Source organism: Phocoena phocoena, chromosome 9 (genome assembly GCF_963924675.1).
Source record: "Phocoena phocoena chromosome 9, mPhoPho1.1, whole genome shotgun sequence".
Lineage (NCBI taxonomy): Eukaryota > Metazoa > Chordata > Mammalia > Artiodactyla > Phocoenidae > Phocoena > Phocoena phocoena.
This window is the reverse complement of record NC_089227.1, coordinates 51963429-51979906: the sequence shown is the minus strand read 5'-3', so window position 1 is coordinate 51979906 and position 16478 is coordinate 51963429. Positions and strand designations below refer to the sequence as shown.

The 16478-nt window shown below is 36.4% G+C and overlaps 1 protein-coding gene across 1 annotated transcript in view; it reads left to right on the top strand.

Annotated features, from left to right (window-relative positions):
• Positions 1–12529, top strand: part of CFAP69 (cilia and flagella associated protein 69) — a 64720-nt gene extending 52191 nt beyond the window's left edge. Inside the window, exons 16-23 of the mRNA XM_065883556.1 lie at positions 2625–2706; positions 5299–5491; positions 6495–6632; positions 7211–7287; positions 8465–8662; positions 10381–10467; positions 11757–11861; positions 12359–12529. Coding sequence (XP_065739628.1) covers positions 2625–2706; positions 5299–5491; positions 6495–6632; positions 7211–7287; positions 8465–8662; positions 10381–10467; positions 11757–11861; positions 12359–12529 — 1051 coding nt within the window. The remainder of the gene's footprint in view (positions 1–2624; positions 2707–5298; positions 5492–6494; positions 6633–7210; positions 7288–8464; positions 8663–10380; positions 10468–11756; positions 11862–12358) is intronic.
• The last annotated feature ends 3949 nt before the right edge of the window (positions 12530–16478 follow it).

Sequence of the window (16478 nt, the reverse complement as noted above, 5' to 3'; positions counted from 1 at the left end):
CATTATTCTGAATTCTTTTTCTGGAAGGTTGCCTATCTCCACTTCATTTAGTTGTTTTTCTGGGGTTTTATTTTGTTCCTTCATCTGGTACATAGCCTTCTGCCTTTTCATCTTGTCTGTCTTTCAATGAATGTGGTTTTTGTTTCACAGGCTGCAGGATTGTAGTTCTTGCTTCTGCTGTCTGCCCTCTGGTGGATGAGGCTATCTAAGAGGCTTGTGCAAGTTTTCCGATGGGAGGGACTGGTGGTGGGAAAAGCTGGCTTTTGCTCTGGTGGGCAGAGCTCAGTAAAACTTTAATCCGCTTGCCTGCTGATGGGTGGGGCTGGGTCCCCTCCCTGTTGGTTGTTTGCCCTGAGGCAACCCAACACTGGAGCCTACCCAGGCTCTTTTGTGGGGCTAATGGCGGACTCTGGGAGGGCTCACGCCAAGGAGTACTTCCCAGAACTTCTGCTGCTAGTGTCCTTGTCCTCACAGTGAGACAGACCCACCCCCATCTCTGCAGGATACCCCCCATTAGTAGCAGTAGGTCTGGTTCAGTCTCTGTTGGGTCACTGCTCCTTCCCCTGGGTCCCGATGCACACACTACTTTGTGTGTGCCCTCCAGGAGTGGAGTCTCTGTTTCCCCCAGTCCTGTCAAAGTTCTGCAGTCAAATCCTGCTAGCCTTCAAAGTCTGATTCTCTAGGAATTCTTCCTCCTGTTGCCCAACCCCCAGTTTCAGAAGGCTGACATGGGGCTCAAAACCTTCACTCCAGTGGGTGGACTTCTGTGGAATGTGTTCTCCACTTTGTGGGTCACCCACCCAGCAGTTGTGAGATTTGATTTTATTGTGATTGCGCCCCTCCTACCATCTCATTGTGGCTTCTCCTTTGTCTTTGGATGTGGGGTATCTTTTTTGGTGAGTTCCAGTGTCTTCCTGTCGATGACTGTTCAGCAGTTAGTTGTTTTCCATTGTTCTTGCAAGAGGGAGTGAGAGCATGTCCTTCCTCTCCACCATCTTGAACCAATCTCAGCCTTTTCTATTTCTTGAGATAGATGCCAGGATCATTGGTTTTCAACCTTCCTTCTGTTCTAATATATCCATCTAAGGCTGTAAAATCTCCTGTAAGCTGAGTTTCCATATGTTCTATTTGTATTATCATTATGTTCAAACTATTTTCAGTGTGATTTTCTTTTCAATCTATGTGAATTTTAGAAGTATATTATTTAATTTCTGAACAGAGAAGCATGTTCTATTTTTTTCTCTTTTTGTAATTGTTATGAATTAAAGAGTCTAAAGGCAGCCCATGATAGGCATCAGAGAGTACTACTTCAAAAGTGGGAACAAAAACAGTGTGATTCATACCCATAGATTGTAAGACCTGGAAGCACCTGAGTGAGAGGGGCCAAGCTGATGGCCTTTATGCACTGACCCTCACACAACCACCGTCACAATACAGCCAGCAGAAACAGCGTCTCTTTTTTTTTTTTTTTTTTTTTTTTTTTTTTGCGGTACGTGGGCCTCTCATTGTTGTGGCCTCTCCCGTTGCAGAGCACAGGCTCTGGACGCGCAGGCTCAGCGGCCATTGCTCACGGGACCAGCCGCTCCGCGGCATGTGGGATCTTCCCGGACCGGGGCACGAACTCGTGTCCCCTGCAGCGGCAGGTGGACTCTCAACCACTGGGCCACCAGGGAAGCCCGGGTCTCTTTGTTTTTTTGAAGAGGGATCCATGTTGAATAATTATCACATTATTATTGAATGATAGATAGATAGATACCACGTTAAATAGGAAGGGTATACAATACAGTTTGACCCCAGCAGGCTTGCAAGGCCTGGGAGGGCTAGAGGGAGATTAGGCTCTGTTTACCAACACCACCACCAGCACCAGCCTATTCAGCCCATATCCACCCCCAACCCAGGAAAACAGTGAAAGTAGCCCTGACAGCAACTTCAGTCTCTCACTCCATATGAGCTGCCCAGGCCTAAGCAGCAGGCACTTCAGCAAATAATATCATATGCAAAGAAGGGATGTAATTAAAAACAACAAATGTTTCAGGCATGCCAGCACTGTAAAAGATACACAGTAAGTGAATAAATCTTGAAGAAAAAGTTAATAGAGCAACAGAGGAGACCTTTAAGAATAATTAATATCAGGAAAGCAGAGGAGAATATTGCATCTACAGAAAAGAAATAGGCAGTTATGAAAAATAATTAAACAATATTAGTGTTTAAATAGTTGAAATTAAACTACACTGACAAAGTCTCTTTAAAGTTCAATTTTTTTTTTTTTTTTTTTTTTTTGCGGTATGTGGGCCTCTCACTGCCATGGCCCCTCCTGTTGCAGAGCACAGGCTCTGGACGCGCAGGCTCAGCGACCATGGCTCACGGGCCCAGCCAGTCTGCGGCATGTGGGATCTTCCCGGACCGGGGCACGAACACGTGTCCCCTGCATCAGCAGGCGGACTCTCAACCACTGTGCCACCAGGGAAGCCCCAAAGTTCAATTTTTTAAGCAAAGAAATTAACTACTTGATTTAAGGAAATGAAGAAAAATATTCTTTGAGAAGATTTTTTAATAGAAATAGACTCACAAATTGAATTGAACAATAAAGCCTTGTTAAATGAATAACTTTCTTTTTACTTAAGGTGCTGCATTTTTGGATGTTACCCCTCAGAGGATTACTTTCTTGAAAAGGAAGGCATTTTTCTCCTTTTGGATTTAATGGCAGTAAGTATGATTATAACAATTGTGAAACAAAAAATAAATGTCTTTATTAACTTTCCAAACTGAGTATCACAGAACACTACTCTGTGATTAAATGTGCCCTCAAATAGTGTTCAAATATTTGTTTTAAACAAAAATCCCTCCTGGAGTTTCATAGTATGCATTGGCATAGTAGAGTCTGAAAATTCCTCCAGTGAAGAAACCAGTTTACTTAGGTCAGTGTTCCCAAACACATGACAGCCGAGAATTTGTTCTGTCTTGTTTTGTTTTTCCCCATGAAACTTTAAAGTAACAGCTAGATTATTTAAAAATCAATAATCATTTATTAATAACTTCTAGCTTCTTAGTATTAAAAGGGTCACCTTAGACAAAGGAGTAAAGACCAGCATTTTTAAAAAACTGTGTATAGTTTGTAGGTAATGTGAAGAATCTAGTGTGTCATACACTGTTTTACAGAATGAGCAGAAGTGAGCATATTAAGCCTTCCAGGAAGGCAGCTGAGAAGAATGGCAAAGATCCTTACAGTAATCCCCTACTACCCTCAATTCTAAGTGGGTCCATAGTTAAGATGATATGAAAGAGAAAGTATACTTTTGTTTCAGTAAAACTTTGGGAGATATTCTCATGCAGAGTTCTAGCTACGTCACTGCCTATGATTGCCACCATTCTTGATTTTATTAACAGAATAACAAACCTACTTTGACTTAGCAAAGATACTAAAGTTATCTGTGTCCTTTTAACTCTGAAAGAAAATTAGTTTACACTAGAGATGAGAGTGAACTCATTAGATATAAAACACTACAAACAAAAAACAAGTAAATAATAATGATAATAATAATAACCCACCTTGAATGAGTCATAACCAGAAACCCTTTGAAAGTTCAGAAAATTGAACATAATACAGAAGGACGTATGTAGTCCTAAATGACATACAGCTCACCGTGTTTCTCTGACTAGCGTACAAGTATGCCCAGAGGCACATGGTCAGTGTCAGGGATTCTCAAAGCTACAACATCAATTTGGCATATCGTTCTGGAATCTAGCTTATACTTAAGATTTGGAAGCAAGGAATGATATTATGCATGTACATATTAAACAACTATATTTTATTTTAATATTATATAGAAGACATAAAAGACATTTCTTACTTGTGTCCACTCTCCTTCACCATCAGGGTTTCTTGGATGGAAAGGCATGAAGGCTGGTAGGAGAGGCCATATAACACAGTGGTTGTGAGCACAGGTTGGAATCAGTCTGACTGAAGCCTCTAATAGTTGTTAGCTGTGTAACTTTGAAAAATTATTTAACATCTCTGCTACCAATTTCTTCATCTATAAAACAGAGATAACATTTATCTACCTTATGCATTGGTGGAAGGATTATGTGAGTGATTGTGTGTGTGTGTGTACACATATACATGCATTAGTTAGAATAGTTCCTGACAGGTATTTTTGTTGTGTTTTCTATAGTTATGAAGGTAATCATTAGATTGCACTTAACATGGATTAAACCAGCCAAGTTAACTACAGATTACAAATCTTCTTTACTGAAGTTCCTGTATAAACTTCAACCCTTGACATTTGCCTCTTTCTCCTGAATGTGAAGTATCGGAGTAAAAAACTCATTTGATTGAGGATTCTGCTTAATACAATCTGCTAAAATATTTATTCAGTGTGAAATGGTAATTGCTAGTAAAGGTTAAATATCATTGAGCGTTTACTATGTGACAGGCAGTCTCATATAACTCATCATAATAACTCTCTAAAGCAGGTAATATTATTACCCTTAATTTAATGAAAGAGGAAACTGATAATGTTTGCAATTCAGACAACAGGTTACATGTTTCCTTTGCTATATTCTATTAGCAGTATACTGTAGGAGTTAATCAACCAAAAATATTTCACACAGAAACCATTACTGTGTGGAGGCCATTGCTCTGGTTGGACTTCTCTATACCTAAATTTTGGTTTGCTGAAAACTGTTTGCAGGAAAACAGAGGAAATATGCTTAATACAATAATTTTTCTTAAGTGTTTAAATACTCTTTTATGGATGCTGAGTTTCAAAATACAAAATTATACCTCATTTTGATTTATTTTCACATGTGACTGCCACTTGGAGTTACCATCAGTTGGTATCTTAGTAACAATGAGGTTATAGCTAGGATGAGACAACTTTACAAACTTTAATTAAGCAGGTAAACTGGAAAGATCCTGTAATTACAGAGTCCTATGCATAGCACCATTTACCTTGCTCCACTTAAAATGAACATTTTCACTTATTTTGACAATCTCTCTTTTTCCTACTCAGCTAAATCAATTACATTTTTGTTCATGACATATGTTTATGACTACATCAGAATTATATTGAATCTTTTTCTTTCTATCTTTTAAGAATCCCTAATGTTTGAAAATGGACTCATTACAATGGTATTTATTTTAATAGGAGATGGTCACAAATCATACTTAGAGTCTTAATTTTATAAGGCAGTCATTTAGAAGAAACCTACTGATTAATACAAAAGTTTCTCCTTTTTTAAGACAATAATTCTAAATATTAATTGCAACATTTTTCTTTTTCTGTTTCCTTGCAAAAGTTGAACCAAAAAAAATTCTGTAATCTAATACTTGGAATAATGGTTGAATTTTGTGATAATCCCAAAACTGTGGCTCATGTCAATGCTTGGCGAGGGAAGAAGGATCAAACAGCTGCTAGTCTTTTAATTAAATTGTGGAGAAAGGAAGAAAAAGAACTAGGAGTAAAACGTGATAAACATGGGAAGATCGTTGGTAAGTGTATTTATAATTGTTTGTAGAAGCAATTAGATCCGTATTTTTAAAAAGCAATCTTAGGAAAGTATGGGGCCTTACACCATACTAAGTAAATTAGTAGCAGGTTCATATTTTTATAGAATATTTTCAGGAAATGGTATTTGATTATATTCTTTAAATTGAAAATAAAAAACTTAACAATACTTCTTAAAGAACTTTCTTTGAGTTACCTGCTTTTGTAAGTATATTCAGTAATATTTCATTTACCAATAAAATTTGGGACATAAGTTGAGTGCTTGAGAACAATTTTTATTGTATTTTATACATTTCTGTTGATTCATATTTATACAGTTTACTTTTTATATGAAAGAAGAAACTTTTAAATAAAAATAAATCCAATGGTCATAAATTTTAATTACTAGACTCTAAATTAATGAAGTTAATAGTACCAGAATTTATATTTCATTTATCTATTTTATAATGCTACATTATATTTTCTAAACCTCTTACAATTCTTATTATAGTTTCATCTGTTAGTATTGTTTATTTTTAAGTGAAAATACTTTCCCCTTTAACTTCTGATGATTTCTATCTTTAAACCATTTTTATTGTTTCTAACTTTTGATCTATAACATCATAAAATAGTTTTTATATTTATAGCATAATATATAGAAACCAGAAGCAAATTACATCATTTTTAAACTGACAGTGTTCAATTTCTGGATCTCAAAATTAGAAAAGTTTTTTATGTGAAAGTTTCACTTTTAAAAAAGTAATTTTGTGAAATTTTTATATTTTACATAAATAGTTAAAAATGAAAGCTTTAAGTTTTGCAACAGAATGGGGAAGAAATTATTGATTATTTATGCTTTTAAAGGAGTAACCATGTATCAGGCAGTATTGTACTCTTACAATATTTTTATATATTTTATGATGTCTAGACTAAAATCTTAAAATTAAGTATTAATTTACTACAGTTTTTATCTGTCCTTTCTATATTTTCATGATATCCAATGATTAGATACAAAGAAACCTCTATTTACTAGTTTTCAAGAAGAGCAAAAAATCATACCACTGCCTGCTAACTGCCCAACCATTGCAGTTATGGATGTTGCTGAGAATATCAGAGCAAAAATTTATGCTGTGTTGGGCAAACTAGGTAAGAAGTTACTCGTCAAATGCGCAAGAGCCTCTCTTTTTTGCTGAGTGTTGTAAATTGATTTCACTTTGGAGTCCATTTTTCATATATGATGAACAAAAGTCCCTTTATACAGATAAATGCATATTCTATTGTTATCCCAATACGCAGGCTACACCGTTAAGCTCTGGGTTTGGGGCCAGGCATCAGTATTTTTTAAGCTCCTCAGGTAATTCCAGAGTGCAGCCAGGATTAAAGGCAGTTAGTTTTAGATGGTTAGGCTTAAACACTAGAATTCTGAATCACCTGAGGACTTGACCTTGCTTCTTATTAAAGAAAAAGTCCTCACTCTTCAGATTGTGAAAGTACAATATCATGGTCTGACCACAGCCTAGAAAGTATTCCTCTTCTAATGACTAGATAAGGATGACCTGGCAGCTGTTTGTTATAGGAGGAAGCCAGAAGCTCACAGAAGTAACTTTTTCATAAATCAGGATGAAATCAAAAGCAATCATTTGCATTTGTTTTTATGATAAATATATGCCTTTTGGAATCACTTGCTCTGTTAAAGTAAATCTCTCTTTATAAACTTCGTTTAGATTTTGAAAATTTACCTGGCTTATCTGCTGAAGATTTTGTTACCCTCTGTATCATACATAGATACCTTGATTTTAAAGTGAGTACCTTCTTAACCTTGTTATTAAAATCTAGTATGGCAAGACATCAGTTGGGAAAGATCTATTTTTATTTGTGAGCAATCATCCATGAACTGTGTAGTTTTTATTTCTCATTTTACATCTGATACTATTCAAAGAACATACAATTAACTGATTGGGTATTTTCCATGGGATAAGATTTCATCCAACTATTAGTTTATAAAAGAAGATGGAAGTTACTGACATAGAAGCCTAACAGAATCTTTAAAATATAATTTCTTCTCTTTAGAGGGTATTAAGAGCTAGAATTGAATGAATTATTACTTATTAAAATAAATGATTTATACTTATTAAAGTATTATTTTATCATTTCATTGTATGATGATCAAATATCAGTTAAGGAGTTGCTTACTTTGCTGGTTATATACTTTTTGGTAAATAAATGCCTTTGAAATTTTAGGAAAGTCTTTCCAAGTAAACATTCTCTTCTACTAGTATTAGTACTATGTATTTGAATGCTGTAAATGAATAAACCTCTATAAAAAAGGAAAACAAGGCTGAATTTGATCCGTATTCTGGATGTATGTTTTTTTTCTAAATTTAAACATACTCAAGCACAGTAATTTCCAGATAACCCAGAATATGAGATGGAGCTACAGCATGATGCAACCAACATGTTAAGAGTTTTAGATTCAAGTATTACCTTAGCTGGAAAGTGAGGGACAAGGCCCTATTTCTCAGGGTGGCTGGGTACTAGAGTCCCGGGAATCTCCATGTTCATTGTTCTACAAATTCAGCTTGACCTAGCCTTCAAACAGGGCTTTAAGAAGGAAAGCATCTGTACTTCAGGAGGATGAAACTAAAGCAACAACTTGTGCAGCTGTGAAAACAGTGTCTATAAAGGAGAGGGCAGTGATGATAGCAATAAACTACATTTAGGTAGTGGAACCTTACCCGTGAGTACCTATCATTGAAAGACACTAGGCAAATTACTTCTGAATACTCAAATGTAACTGTTGCCCCAAATCATTCTCAATGTACTTAACTTATTCCCAAGGAGTAAGTTAGGAGAAGCTGGTTCAGTTAAGTGTTAACTTTGGAATGATCACCCAAATAAATTTCAGGTTATGTAAAATTATATTATTTATTTTTGGTTAATTTAACTTTTTAAAACTCTTTTAAACTTTGCTATAACAGATTGGAGAAATATGGAATGAAATATATGAAGAAATAAAATTAGAAAAGTTAAGACCAGTCACTACAGACAAAAAAATTTTGGAATCTATTATAACAGCATCAGAAAATATTGGAAAGATGGTTGCTTCTCTGCAAAGCAAGATGATTGAAAGCCAAGCATGCCAAGATGTGCAAAATGAACAAAAAGTATATACAAAAGTAAGCCACAGATGCCACTGAGGCACAAGAAAATAATTTCAATGTATAAACTAGTTGAAGTTATCCATAAGTTATATTTGCCTTACTTGTGAATGCTTCAGCACTTAGAGTTACCTTGTAATTTTCTTTTATAGTTACTTTCAGTGTCTTTGTGTAGTTTTTAAAGAAAACATGGAGTTAATAGCTTGAAATTCAATTACTATACTCAGTGCTGCTTTATGGGATTATAATTTGATTTCTATAGGCTTACATTTTAAAAGGTAGACACCTGAGACATTTCCATTTTTTGAAAGGTCAAACAGAGTTCCAAAAATTGTGGTCTATTTAAATGTATACACTTAGCAAATTCTGACAAATGATGTTTCTCTGTGACTGTATGTATAACCTCATTGAGAAAGTTGGCCCTCGTCCCTCACTCTGTGATAGGCCCTTACTAGCATGCCAATCATAGGCACACCGACAAGCCTCTCCTCACCTCAGTGCCAAAACATATACTGTGAGCACTCTACAAATCTGGTCTCTGACTTTAGCTAATCAGAAAAAGCCTGTCAGGAAAATATAAGCCATTTTCCCAAAGCTTTACACAGGTAAGAAACAACACATCAGAAGTTTTTGAGCAAATAGGTTAAGTGACTATTTAAGTGAACTTGTCCACAGATACAAAGATGATGTAGATTCTCCACTTCTGCTTGGTGATCTTTTATGATTAAACTTAAGTATTTAAAACACTTTAAGGTGATTTCCAAAGTGTTTTCTATTGCCTGATCTTTTTACATCTACTATTAAATGTCTACATCTTCAGTCTAGTGGAACTTAGCATCCACCTATAAATTCTTAGATAACTCCCTGCTTAAAAGTTTTGTTTGTGAAGAGTTTTTATTGCAAGGATGCTGCTGTTTAACCCATTCATTTGCTTTTAAGTGGAGTACCCCGTTAGAAGTTCTTGCTCCTCATTAGTTCTATTGAATTGGCAGGATTCTGCTATGTGGGCTAGCTATTACTGATTTGTTGGTTATCGTTGATTTGTTATCATGGCTCTGACCCAGTTTATTTTTTAGCAGTTGGTTAATTAAATACTCTTAGGTTAATAATTTAAACTTAATAGTCTATTATATACCAACCAAGGGCATGTGTCCTCGGATTATATATATATTTAGTGGAGAGCCTGTTGGGAACCATAGTCTTTGTCCTTTGTCAGTAGTTACCTCCCTAGACTGCATCACGACAACCAACTCAGCACTCTCACAAAACTGCTGTCTTGCTGAAGGTGTAAATTAGAAGCACTTTTACCAATATAATCTTGCCTAAACTATTATCAGTGGCAGCAGAAAACTCTTTATTTTCTCCTGTGAATTTGCTCTTGGGTCATTTATGTAGCTTGTTCTGGGTTATAATCTGTCTTCACAAGTGATAATCATGTGAAACAATCAGTCTTGCTAAGAAGGATTATTGTTATTTTCATATTTTGTATTTTTATAGCAACAGTTTTGCATTACGTTTCATGGGAAGCAGTTCAAACCTTGGCCACATAGTAAGGGAAGGAGTTTTTTTCCATTTTAAGACTTTGGTTTTTTAAGTTGTTGAACTCTAACCCTTTTGCTAGTTGACCTTAAAATTTACGTTGGCAAAAACTAGGTCTTCCTTCAAAATACAAGTATTCAAGCCCTTTGGTATCCTTTCATAGAAAGTGGAACTCTTAATTATCTTTCTCATTTCAGGTACAAGCCACACACAAGCAAAGAGAATTGGCTAATAAATCATGGGAAAATTTCTTGGCTAGAACATCAAATGTTAAAACTTTAAAGGTAGGATTTTTAAAATATTACAATATCCACAACAAACAGTCAACTCTGACAGACTTTTTCAGGGATAACTATTCATTCACCTTTTTCTGTTGATCTTTCTGTGGAATACCAACACTATTGATCCTCATTTGCAGTTTAGGGCGTTAACTGAAACTCTGCATTTTTCACAGTTACAGAAGATACCACTCTGAGTTTCATTTGGCTTAGCAGTGGGAGGGAGCGAAGCAAGGATGGTGTTCCTGGTTTGCATAAAAGAGATGAGAGTTAGCCAGGAATAAGCAGGAGAAATGTGCTCCTACTTTCCATTCTGAGCCTTCTTATTTACTGATCCTTTCTGTAAGAAGCAGAGTGAAGGACACAAAAAACAACTGTCCATATTACTCTCTCCTTCAAGGATGCTTCCCCTCTGTGACCACCAAAAGGAACATTATATTAAAGCTTAAGTGGGAATTTGGGATAAACACCCCTTTGGGAAAATGTGATAACCTGCTTCAGCAATAAACTGGAAACTAATCTAAACAGTTTACAATGCTAATTGTTCACTTGAAATATGTAAGAGGCAGCATAGATTTCCAAAATCTCATTACTTTTTTCCCAACTTTTTCATTAATACGTGGGATACACTTTTATATAATGTTACAATTCTTCCTCTAGATATGAAACTGTTAAATGTTATATTAGCCCACGAAAATAGTGGAATCATTAAAATAGCAAAACCAAAATTAAGAACAAGCTTATTCAAGGTACCATGTCTCCCCTTTGTCACTAAAAGTTCTTCCCAACTTTAAAATCAGCCCCCTCCATGCGGATAATTTGTTACCTCGAATTTAGCCTGTTCTAGTGTCTCAACTATTGAGCTTGACTATAACTGCAGCAAATTATATAGTTTGCATTATTCTGAATGCTTGAAACATTTAAGTGTACTGAATTAGTATTTAATTTATGCAAAATAATTTGAAAACATGTATCATCTATTGTAAATTTAGTAGCTTATTCAATTATGTACAAAAAATTGAACCTGATTTCCTTAGGACCTGCTTTATCCCTTGGTCATATATTACCAGTACCTATGGAAATCTCAGTAACATTTTTCAGGTGTTTTCTGCAATGTACAAAGGATATAACTTGTTAATAACTATTTTCTTAGCCTAAATGAGTAAATGCTAGTGCTAACTAATAAAGCATAAAACAGACACAATTAAATATATTTTGTATACTTCATTGTAAGTACCATAGTTAATGCTTTAATAGCAATTAATTTATTTTCTTTCTAATTTAAAAATCTTCAGAAAGCAAAAAGACTTCAAGAGAAAGGTATAGAATCCTCTAGATACAGTGAGCATCCATCAAATGCAATATTTCACCGGACAGATATTAAAGGCCTTAACACAACAGTAAGATTCTTTTTTCTCCATAACTTTTCTTAGTAGATATTAAATTTAATCCCCAAAGAATGTTATTTCTATGGGGTTTTGTCTCATATATTTTTCTTTTTGCTGTTCAAATATCAAATAGTTAAGGCATATTTATCTCTACCCTTGCCTAGTTCTGGTTTAGACCAGACCCAGCCCTCCAGGATTCCCAAGAAACTGCTATAAACACTAGTCAAAATATATCTGTACATCTCTGTGACAGAAAGTGTGCAGTGCCTCCTTTGCCTGGCAAATAGATCCATGCCATATTCCAGTGTTCCTGGTGTCCTGTTCTGGACATAATTTGGCCCTGATTGCAAAGGCTCCAAAGCCCTTATTTTTCCATTAGTCCATGCTGTCTCCTAGTTACTATGTTCATTTTGTGTCTCTTCCAAAGTTAGCTGAAGGATGAATGAGTTTTCCTCTTAGTGAAAAATTTTGTAAATGGACTCGTAAATATTTACTTTTGCTTTTTTTAGGTGCCCTCTGGTGGTGTAGTAACAGTGGAAAGCACTCCTGCCCGATTAGTGGGAGGACCTCTGGCTGATACAGATATTGCTCTTAAAAAACTTCCTATTCGAGGAGGAGCCTTACAGAGAGTAAAAGCAGTAAAAACTGTGAATGAGCCAGAGAAGAGCGTTCCCGCATAAAATACTCTGGAGACTTTTTGAAATAAATTCTGCTTATAACTTTTTAGTTAAATATCTGTATATATAAATGTAAAGAAAATATTTTAGAATAAATATTTTAGTAAAATACTATTAAAATAAAAGCACATATAATGTATTTTTATTGAAAATATCAACACATACTGTGAGAAGAGTTATCATCAATTTCTTTCTAAAGATTACAATTCTCTTAACTGAAAATTGTAAAACATATTGTATCAGTTGACTCTTTCAATTGATGTGAACTACTCCAACTGGTTTAAGCCAAAAACCAAACCAAAACAAAAACAAAAAACCCCAACTTTTACAGGCTCTGGGGCTATCAAATCTAGGACTAATTAAAACTACAGGCATTGTTGGATCTAGGAACTGAAACTCTATGAGTAGGCTCTTCTCCTTCCCTAGCAGCTCCTGAATTATATTCTCCCAGGTTGATATCCAGTAGAAAAGAGTGCATGCCTATCTCTCAACAGTCTGCAACAGTCTCTGCATCTTGGGACCCCTGATTGGCCATATGCCCACTCCTGAACCATTCATCATGACTTTGGCCAGATCTGAGAACTGCCTACACTCAGAGACAGAAGGAAGCCAATCCCATCCAAAGCATATGGATGGAGTAGGGAATCAGGATATTATTAATATATGTTATTATAAGTATATATAAATACTGGGCAGCAAAAACATTTGCAACAAATATGTTGGTCAACGTAAAATAAGTTCTCCTATAAAAAGCAAATGTTATTCATAAGCTAAACAATAAAACTAAAATAAACATGTTTTAACTCTTAATATATAAATAAATTCTAATGCTACTTCTCTTCCTTAATGGGGAAGGAAAAGGGGGAGTAGGGAGAAGCTCTTTTGGTGGTGGAGGTATCTTGCCAAATAGGAGGTAGATGCCTTAATGCTAGATGTAGAGCAAAGTGTCTGTGTCCCTGTATGGCATTATGCGGTTTCCACAGCCTGTCTCCATTTCCATCAACCCCCTTCTCCACTCAGGAAGCTGCAAAATTGAGTTCATGTCCAGGGCTGGGAGAGACAAGAATCTGTTTTCTCAGAAAGGAAAATATACCGGAATTTGAGTCTAGACTCTAGGCCCATAGTGTGCACACAGCAGTGTACTGGTTAAATGTATAACAACCAGCTCTGCAAGGGGAAAAAAACCCTTATTTGTAGTGTTTGCCAATCCCACTATGACCAATTTCAAGCTACCAATATGGTGCTACTGAATGCAGAGTTGGGAAGACATGCATAGAATCCACTTTCATTATCAGATAAAAGACGGCTCCAACACCCCACTGGGCCCACCTTCTCTTACTTTCTCCTCCCTCTTCCCCTCACCCCTCCTCCCCCAATTCACATTCCTCCAGGAATTTTTCATTATTCTGTCTGTGAGGATAGTAGCATCTGCTATGAGAGGAGAAATTGCAATTGTTGTTATTGTTCTAATTAGAATGAGTTACCAGCGGCCTCTCACCCTGGCCCAGCTGCCCATTCTCCTTGTGGCTCACAGGAGTACATAATATGCATCAGCTTATCAGTGAGCTTTGTGCTTTCTTGAATCCCTTTCTCTATTACCACCACCCCCAAGAAGATAGGAGATGGCATAATTTGTTCCTCTTCTTCACAGGCAGCCCTAAGCACAAAGGTTCCACGTAAAGGGGAGTTACTGAGACACAAGAATGGATGTGGGTAGGAACATGCAACAATGAGATGCCCATACAAAAAGCACCAGATACACGTTCAGGTACATCTGAGATACACATAGAATTGAGATGAAGTGTCCATGGCTAAAAGCAATGAATGTTTACTCCAATTTGTAGACTATAAGTTCCTTCCTCAGATTCTAAGCTCCCTAAAGACAAGATAGAAACCACATCTCATTCATTATTGTAACCAACACCTCAGTAAATAAATTATTGAATAAGTGTGATGGTGGCCTCAGCTCCTGGCAACCTTACCCTCAACTTCTGCAAAGGCAGCAAAGTCCTGAGCTCAAAGGGAAGGTTCAGCCAACAAAATACTGTACCAGGAATGCTAAACATGGACATGTTAAAGTAGTTCAAATGTATGTGCTTCGTAACAGTGATAGACTTTCTCTAAAATGAGACATAAATACTATTACATTAATATAACCAGTGGGTAGAAGTAGAATTGATATTTCTTGGCTGAACATTATTTTTTGGATGTAGTACAACTTGGTATCTCCAGATTGATTAGGACTGACTGCAGTCAAAATAGTCTGTGAGTTCTGTAGAACTTCTCCCTGCTGTTGTAGATCTTACCCATCAGGAAGAGGAAAGGTAAAATAGGGCAGGTTACTACCTAGCAGCCATTTAACAGAGGAAGAAATGTACACAGATGGAGGGTAGTAAGGTTGCTTAATCCAGACACTTGCACTTGGTAGACAGACAATACCCAAGTTCACATATTACAATTCCAGCCACCCAGCAGCGAGCCAGTGAAATCAGTCCCTCTGTCTGACAGGGTCACTAATTCTAACACGTCTCCATCTCTCCTCACATCCTGTGCTCCCATCATACCACTTCTAAGCCCTAGGGGGTTTGTGCCTCTCCCATCCAGCCTGGCTGAAAGGTGGACAGTATATTTCCTTCCATGAGTCAACTGATACAAAATTTCAGCTCCCAGACTTCTGCTAATAAACTAAATGAAAAGAAAGTCAAGAAAATAAAAACGGAGTTGAGTGAGCACAGATGAAAGTGGCTTCAACACTCTTCGGTAATGAGATTTTTAACACATGAGGGAGGAGTTCATTCCATGATTAGACCCTGTTAGCCAGTGCTTGCTCATATTGGATGAAAACCAGTGAATAATTAGGTGAACAACTTTTGTTCATCTGGTCCTCAGTCTGCCTTCTGAAACACAGGGTACCTTTCATATCACAGGAAAAAACTATAATGTTCACCCTCAGTCTTTCTGGGTCAAATATCCAGTTTATTTAGTCATTCCAGACTATGAACCTGGCCAGCCCTTTCTGAAGTGCTACAGTTTGTGATTATTCCTCTATACAGAGACCAACAGAACCGAGCAACAATTTACAGGTATAACAGGACACATGGAGGGTATAATGAAACTAGTCCCTCTCATTTTTACACACCTTCTGCCAACATAGCCTAGGCTTACATTAGTTTCATTGGCAACCATGTTTCATAATCGCTTGTATTTACTTTAATTTATGTAGATATTTCCTTTTCAAGGAGGTGGAACATAACTCCCCATTCCCTAAAGTGTGGGTAATGCTTAGCGCCTCGCTTCCAAAGAATACAACATAGAAAGAGAAGGGAAAGTAACTTTACAGCCAAGAAACCTGGCAGATACTATCTCAGCCAGGGTTAAACGCCATCTGTGTTATGTCATGTTGACAGCATGTACCCTTGATAGGAAGTGCTGAGAACAGTGCTTTACTCCTGTAGTTTTCCCCCAAAAACCTATGACCCCAGTCTAACCATGAGAAAAACATTAGGCAAACCCAAATTGAGGGACATTCTGCAATACAACTGACCAGCATCGGGAAGTATCAAGGTCATCAAAAGCATCTTCTTAGAGCCTAACTCATTGTAAGTGGTGTCCTGGATAGGATCCTGGAACAGAAAAAGGACATTAGGGGAAAAACTAGTGAAATTCAAACAAAATATGAAGCTTAATTTAAAATGTATCAGTATTTGTTCATTAGTTATGACAAACATGACTAACGTAAGATGTTAAGAAAAAATGGGTGAGGCATATACAAGAAGTCTTTGCACTAGCCTTGCAACTTTTCTGCAAACTTAAAACTATTCTAAAGTAAAAAGTTTATTTAAAGAAAAAAAAATTCTATAGGAAGAGCAGAGGAACTTTAAGCATAGATGCTCAATTTTTATCCATTGTATCACCTCATGAAGAAATATTTTGGGAGCAATATTAGATGTTT